At 39.9% G+C, this 8052-nt stretch overlaps 1 protein-coding gene across 4 annotated transcripts in view; it reads left to right on the forward strand.

The window, feature by feature from the left end:
- The window catches only part of ssbp2a (single stranded DNA binding protein 2a), a 49774-nt gene extending 42582 nt beyond the window's left edge, over positions 1-7192 (forward strand). Inside the window, exons 5-17 of one of the 4 annotated variants that reach the window (XM_029439232.1) lie at positions 495-584; positions 2277-2333; positions 2448-2511; positions 3864-3934; positions 4027-4094; positions 4569-4617; positions 4691-4726; positions 4830-4884; positions 4987-5057; positions 5129-5243; positions 5349-5377; positions 5485-5583; positions 6141-7192. In XM_029439232.1, the coding sequence (XP_029295092.1) occupies positions 495-584; positions 2277-2333; positions 2448-2511; positions 3864-3934; positions 4027-4094; positions 4569-4617; positions 4691-4726; positions 4830-4884; positions 4987-5057; positions 5129-5243; positions 5349-5377; positions 5485-5583; positions 6141-6170 (834 nt within the window). In that variant the 3' untranslated portion in view covers positions 6171-7192. The remainder of the gene's footprint in view (positions 1-494; positions 585-2276; positions 2334-2447; positions 2512-3863; positions 3935-4026; positions 4095-4568; positions 4618-4690; positions 4727-4829; positions 4885-4986; positions 5058-5128; positions 5244-5348; positions 5378-5484; positions 5584-6140) is intronic. The other 3 variants (XM_029439235.1, XM_029439233.1, XM_029439236.1) reach the window with 3 other exon arrangements.
- The last annotated feature ends 860 nt before the right edge of the window (positions 7193-8052 follow it).

An 8052-nucleotide genomic window follows, 5' to 3' on the forward strand; every position in this document is an offset into this window, starting at 1 on the left:
ACGCAGTTCTTGTTTTACTGAATGGAGCAAGGTCTGAACAGCTACCTACCCACATCAAAGTGTCCGGGTCAAAATGACCCGCAACATCCTCTTTGTATACAAACTCTGCACAGCCATTCCACTACACGTCTAAGTGTTCAGATATTACACCCCAGTTCATCACCCTAAATGAGGAAAAGTCACAAAATGTCAGTTTTTAACCAGAACTTTGGTCAACTCAAAAACTGAAATTGGTCAAATTGACCCTTAACATAATACAAGGGTTAATCTGCAAACTGACTAAACTGTCAATATAATGCAGCTGAGTTAAATGTACAATATATAACTTGTAAGTGCAGTGGAAGTCGTGGAACTATAAAGACGCATGAAATGGAACACACATGACATTTGTACTTAACTACTGTACTCGACTACATTTACTTAGTTACTTTCCACCACTGCTGAGCAAAGAGGTGTTGAGTCTGTGTGTGTGTGTGTGTGTTTGCATTTTTCAGAGTGCTGCAGCAGCTCCCAGCCCCATCCTTGGGAACCTTCCCCCAGGAGAGGGCATGCCAGTGGGGCCGGTCCCTCCAGGATTCTTTCAGGTATATATGGTGGATACGCATTCACACACAAAAAACACTTACACAGAAAGTAGGAGAGAAGAAATAGAAATAGTCGGGGGTTTAGACCACTTACAGGTACAATATTGAATAATACTATTAAATCCTTTTTCCATATGTGAGGATGTAATTCACGGGGCTCGTACCTCACTGTGTGTGTTAATGTACAAAACCTTTGTGTATAAGCTACATGTATCTGTGTGTGGTGGCACCACTGTGTGCTTCTCAAAACGGAGAGAAAAGAGTCTGACAGCAGAAATAAATGTCTCTCAAACTAAAAGTCACACACGCAGCTTCATCTCGGATGATCTCTGTTCTCCATCAGAAGGACTCTGCCAGTTGCACATTGATTAAACGTCATTATCTGTCAAACTCAGATGCTCACATCTGACACGCAGATCAATATTCTTCATAAGCATTTCTCAGCTCCGCTTTCAAAAAGACTCCAAACATCCTTTTCCATCTCTGTCTGAAGATCAATTGATCTTTGAAGACAAGGTCTTGTCAAGACCTATCGGTTATAGAAACGCAACAATTAGCAGATTGCCGGTTCTTTATTCAGGTTCCATAAAATGAGTGCATATGGACCAGATCAGAGAATATCACATAACACACGGCTGAATTTTGTTTTATGAATTTTATTGGGAAAAATAAATGCATATCACAGACTATGCACAGCCATGCACAGCCGCCATGATATATCCACATCTCGAGCTTCCAATGTCACTCATTCATTCATTTATTAATGTACTACATTTATGTCTTAAATTATATGCATTTATTTGTTCATTCATGTATGGAAAAAAAGATTGTAAATGATTATAGTACTTCAATAGACTTATTATAGTGTAGCTGTGTTCCTTTGATGGACCTTCGATGGACCTTCAGCACAGCTGGAAGATGAGAAGAGGGGTAATCAGAGAAGAAGAAGAAACCCCTGATCAAAACAAGTGGACCATTGCTCTCTAGTGGAGAGTTATTATATTGCTTCTCCAATGCTGCATATTGGCTTTTCAGACCACAGTGGCCTCAGTTCAAGCAGACATTGCAACAGCATTGCTACTGTCTGTGGTGAGGACAAGTGAAAACCCACTCACAGCTGCAAAAGAGCTTCTCGCACACGCTGCCAAACTGCACACAGTTAACACATTCGCTGACATCACTATTAACCAACCTCATCTTTTATTCTCTCATTCTTTTTCCATAAATCCAATCCAATGAAAATGTGGCTTGGCTTCCTGAGTTTGCTGTCATGGGACTGTTGTTAAAGGAAAATGAGATACGACAGAAGATATGTGCAGTAGTTGTGGTTGGTTTCCTGTTTTGAAGAATGCGTAAACTTCCCCTTGTTGTGCTCCAAACACTTGTGTTACTGTGAATAGGGATATAAAAAAAAGGACTTGGCAACGCTGGACAGTATATATTGGCATTGTTGGTTGCTTTTTCTTTTAATTTAATCAATCAATGAAGGATATACTGAATACATTCCCATTACAATATCCTGTTTTATGTACAGTAGTGTTTAGACATGGGCAGGCTTTTGGGTAGTTTTTTGAAGATTCTCTTCACTACAGCTCTCGTGCACCTGCAGCCCAGAGTGTTTCTTAAGATTGTGTGCGCAGTATGTATAACTCGGAGTATTTCAACCTGCATCTATGCTGTTATTTGTTACAGCCGTTCATGTCACCTCGATACCCCGGAGGACCCAGACCTCTCAGATTACCCAATCAGGTAAGAGCCACACTGACACCTGCAGGCAGCAGACAGTACTGTGAACAGTAGAAATGGAAAGTATCTGTGTTTCTGTGATAATAACGCTGACGATGGATCCTCTTCCCTCTGTAGGGACTTGGAGTCCCAGGTAGCCAGCCTATGTTACCCAGTGGAATGGACCCCACAAGACAGCAAGGTATGCACAGGAACACAAACATAGACTAAATATATTGCGGCACAGGCACCCATTTCATTAAAAGATAACATTATTTCATCTTTTGACTCACAGCCTGATGAGCTTTTGCCATAGAACTGACATCCCAGCACTATTAACAAGTAAAGCTGCATTTAAAAGGTGCTTTGGCCTAAATCCAAAGTCCATAATCCATAACCAAAGTATTGGGAAAAAGTTTTACTTGAGGATTGCACCAGATGAAACATTAATGTCTGTACAGAAATGTGTGCCCAATCCATCCAGTAGATGTTGAGATACTTCAATCTAAATCACAAATGTCACAGTCATTGGTGCGCGACAGGAAAAGGTTAGGGGTCACCAAGTCATTAGGAACCATGGAACTACATCCAGTAGTCGTCAAGACATTTCACTAAAAACAAGACAGGAGGAGCACATCAATACAGTCGGTAGGATTCATCCTCCAGGCACCATGAAACCAATACTTTACAAAAATACATCAAATAAATTTAGAGATATTTAACTGACTGACTGACTTTGACATTTGTAGAGCCACACCGCTAGCGTGGCTATAAAAAAAAACACATTCAAGAGCCACTCTGTTGCTTTGGCTGATATATTTCTTAATTAGGATAAACTTCGTTGCTGTTGTTTATTTGTTAAATAACTGAATTTTTTTTTATCTCTGGAGAGTCACTGTGTATATCACACAGCAAGCAGAAGAGGTTCTATATACTTTTGCTATTTTTGATGATGTGAACCATAAGATACACTTGCCTTGTTCATCGTAATGAAGGTTTAAGTTGCTTATTGCAACAGCGTGGCCTTTTCTGAGTGTGTAATGAAGTTCTACGGCATGGGGGCATAAGCTATATCAGTCTTTGGCTACTCTGACAATTGTAGGATAAGTTCATTAGTAGTTAAGTCTTGTACTGGGATTTGTTGATAGTAATAAAAATATATCTTCTTATCCTTAAGTACTCCCTCATTTACACAAATGACTCACTCCTTCACACACCGCATGAATTATGCATGGGTTAAAAGACTCAGGGTGTTCAGTTAGTGCTAAACTTGTGTCATTGAAGCTGAAATTGTAAATGTTATATGACAAATGTGTAATAATACAAAAGTACATGAAGCTTTGTTTGAAGAGAGAGTTCAGAAGACAACGACAAGAGTTAACCGATCATGACTACATGTAAATAAATAACCATTCCACCTCTTCCAGCTTAAAGCAAGACGATGAGGCTACACATGGAGAGAAGAATATAAAACTCACCGCAGTCTGACCCGAATACGCTGTTCTGAAACAAACTGTTGGCTGGCTGTAGTTTGACTGTTTCTCTGTGTTTCAGGACATCCAAATATGGGAGGACCAATGCAGCGGATGACTCCACCCAGAGGAATGGTACCGCTTGGGCCCCAGGTGACCAGATGATCTGTGGCGATACTAACAAAGAATTGGCTCTGATAATTCTTGTAGACGTAACTGAGGACGTTTGGTGTCTTCTTTTTTAGGGCTATGGAGGTGGGATGAGACCACCGTTAAACGCCCTGGTTGGTCCTGGGATGCCTGGCATGAACATGTGAGTGGTATCAACATACTGTTATCTGCACACACACAATGTAAATGTAAATGACCTCCTCACATTTGTCTAACTTGGAAGGAAAATGGCTCTTAATCTCTCACTACAGTGGGATGCAGTCAACCATTTCCTTTCTGTAGCTTTTAATTACCATTTTACTGTATGTTCCTGGGTCTCAGGGGTCAGTAAGTAGAGCTGGAAGCCAGCTTTCCTCTATTTTGTCTTCTTGGTTTCTTTTCTCTTCTTTATTTTTTTACTTGTTCCCATCACCTCTCTGGCAACAGAAGAGCTTGTTGTTGCCAACTTTGCCCAAATGAATTGGAAACAAAGAAGCTTGCCAAGAGTAGACAACTAAAGTGTAGTGTGTGTGTGTGTGTGTGTGTGTGTGTGTGTGTGTGTGTGTGTGTGTGTGTGTGTGTGTGTGTGTGTGTGTGTGTGTGTGTGCGTGTGTGTGTGTGTGTGTGTGTGTTCCAGGGGACCTGGTGGGGGTAGACCCTGGCCAAATCCTCCAAACTCCAATTCGGTAAGTGCTTTAATAAAGACGCCCAACCAAAAGTTATTTCAATCTTTCATGATTTCCTTCTGTCTTTTTTCAGACCCCTTACTCTTCTGCCTCTCCAGGAAGTTATGTGGTATGTATGTTTAAGTTTAAACTCTTACTGTTCTCTAGCTGTACAAGCTGAAATTCATTAGTTCATGAATGAGTCTTATGTAAGCCGAAACTGTCATTTTTAGGGACCTCCAGGAGGAGGGGGGCCACCTGGGACCCCAATAATGCCAAGTCCAGCAGGTAAGCTCTGTGCATTCATGTGTGTGTGTTTGTCTCTGTGTGTGTTTATACGTACGTTTGTGCTCTTCTATCCTCTAATTGTTTTTCCCTTTGTTATGTCAGATTCGACCAACTCTGGCGACAACATGTACACTATGATAAACGCAGTCCCACCAGGTGGAAGCCGACCAAATGTAAGACATTTCTCTCTCTGTGTGTGTATATCACTGTGTCTGAGTGTATTCTGAGCGTATGTACGTAATAGTTTTCTCCTCAGTTCCCTATGGGTGCAGGTGGCGACGGTCCATTAGGGGGAATGGCTGGAATGGAGCCCCATCACATGAATGGATCGTTAGGTACAGGAACAAGTAGCTTGTACAGTATGTGCTATATTGACACTAATTCTCTAGATATATTTTTACCAAATTAGTCAAATAATTTAAACAAAACAATTCGATAATGAGGATTTGTGTTCCCTCTTTCAGGGTCAGGTGATATGGACAGTCTCCCCAAGGTAAGAGAAGATATTTATCTACTTTGAAACCGATTGTAATTGTACTGCACTTCTGATTTTTGTACGATATAATTACCATCATTTGTGTTTTACATCATTTTTTTAAGAACTCTCCTGGTAACCTAAGTATGAGTAACCAGCCCGGGACCCCCAGAGAGGATGGAGAGATGGGAGGAAACTTCCTTAACCCTTTTCAAAATGAAAGTGTAAGTATCATCTACTATATGTGGAGATTAAAAGGATTTTGTTGGTGCTCAAAACTCCATACGATACTATTAAGTTATTGTAACGTTTTTACGTTACATAAAGGCCACCATAGGTTCTTCAACATGCTTGGGAAGGGAGGCGTTAGAGTACTGCAGGGGTTTTCAGTTGGTTGCAATCTGCAACTTCACCGCTAGATGCCACTAATCCCTACATACTCGATCTTTGCTTTTATGGTTGACTTAATAGTTATTGTCTGGAGTTTTGCGCACCAGCTAGCTGCGATCCCTTAAAACGGGATCAAAATATTAAGGAATTTGAAGGAGTAGTTTGACATTTTGGCCAATTCACTTATTTGCTTCCTTGCAAAGAGTTTAATCATCAAACTCTGGGAAGAAATCACAAAAGCTTGATTTCTATAATGTCGAACTATTCCTTATAATGTTTTGACCTAATTCCATATTATTTTGGAGGGATTTCTAATTCATACTTGTGTACAGTGAAAAATGCTCATACACACACACATACTTATTTCTCCTCTTTTATCTTACCTCTGCAGTATTCTCCAAACATGACGATGAGCGTGTGAAGGCTCTGGAAGCAGGTTTGGTTCAGTCGCCCAGTAACCTGGTGTGGATCAGTGAAAAGCAGAGGGACAGGATATGATGTCATCTAGGCCAGTGACTCTTCCTCCACCACAACCTGCCTAGTCAGGACAGTCGCCCCAGGCTCCGTCCTCCTACAAACCCCCCCCCCCCCCCCCCCAACCCACCCCTCCATTGTTTCTGTCCACATCTCTTCTCTCCTGTTTCTTCTCCCGTTCTAAGTGGTGACTTTGATACATTCATCAGTTCTTCCTCTGCAACTATGAGACTGTACAAAGGAATCAAATTTAAACAACCCGGAGGAGAACTCTTTGTATATTTGCATACCGTGTGTATGAGACTGTGCACACTCAAGTAACAGACAGACATGTCTGCCCTTTGTCTGCCTTTTGTTCATGCCCAAAAGCAAATGGTCAGTATCCTATTTATGCTAAAGTTTAAATTTTCAAGGATTTTAAAGACACTTTTTGATTGATGGTCAAATTTCATTTGGTAATTTCTCGACAAATTAATGTTTGTTTCTGAAGGAGAATTGGAGAGACATTACAATCCGGATACCCCAAGGTTTATTTGAGGCTTGTGCAGATATTTGTCTTTTAAACTAAATCCTCAAACATTGTGTTTTATGTTTTATACTATGGGTCGTTTTTTTTCTTTTCTTTTTTGTATTCCAAAACATTTGGCTTCGGGACAACCTGAAATATTTGTCAGCATTTTGAATTTGAAGTCAAGAGCTTTGTTCGAGGCTTAAAGCGAGACTATGTTCCTTTGGTTAAACAGTACGACCGGCCACACCAGACCAAGGCTGTAAAATCTAAATCCCCGAGTGTGCTGAATAGATGCAATGCTGAGTTTTAGTACTTCTGAATTGAACTTTCTTTGTGAGAGGAAGAATATGTTACTTATTCTTTCAAACGTTATTTTAGTCTCGCTTTAAATCAGATCATGTCGTGCTGAGAGAGCAGTGAGGATAACACTGGGCACAAAGGTTTTGTCATAACAAACTGTCAGACTGTGGTAAGAGTTTCCTTCTGGAGGATTTTACCTTCTACCCACTGCACAGGGCAAAGTTTAAAATGTGTAGAGCAAAAAGTGTGTTGATTGTTTTTTTTGACTATGTTATCTAAAACGAGAGGACACTGAACCTGTGCATGTAGTCATATGATTTGTTGTTGTTTTTGCCTCTCTTATCTCTAGTTATTTAAACCTTTATCCAAATCATTTATCAGTTTACGTCCTTAAGCCACAGTTGCAAAATGGACACAATGACCCACATTCTCTGGACTTCACATATGAAAAAGAGAGAGACAAATCAAAGACAGATGACCAGTATGAATGGTAAACTGTAAGACACAAGCTTTTAAAGTCACTCTGGTCACTCGTACTTTATTGCCATCCGGATAAACTGTGATCTCAGTGTGATGTGAAAGGTTGGTTGGTACAGAAAGCTAAATAAGCTTGTTTTTAATCAATGTTTGAAACTTTTTCACTGCCCAAGATGTATTATCATCATGTACAAAAGGTCGATATGCCTGTGAACATTCTCCTCTCCCCTCCCTTACTGCAAAGTGTACAGCTCACAAATGTAGCTCCTCTGTCTTGTATGTGTATTTGATATTATTATTATTATTATTATTATTATTATTATTATTATTATTATTATTATTATTATTATTATTATTATTAATTGTATTATTTAAAGAAAAATCTGGAGAGAATTATTGTAAAAGGGAGGGATGGACTGATGATGCACCATCACAACTGAACAGAGATACTTTATTTTATTTTTTGTGTTAGATTGAAGCCATAAGTGGGAGTGGGAAGAAGATGCATTTGTAAATTGGATCATGTTTTCTGTTTTGTGGC

Source organism: Cottoperca gobio, chromosome 9 (assembly GCF_900634415.1).
Source record: "Cottoperca gobio chromosome 9, fCotGob3.1, whole genome shotgun sequence".
NCBI classification, from domain to species: domain Eukaryota; kingdom Metazoa; phylum Chordata; class Actinopteri; order Perciformes; family Bovichtidae; genus Cottoperca; species Cottoperca gobio.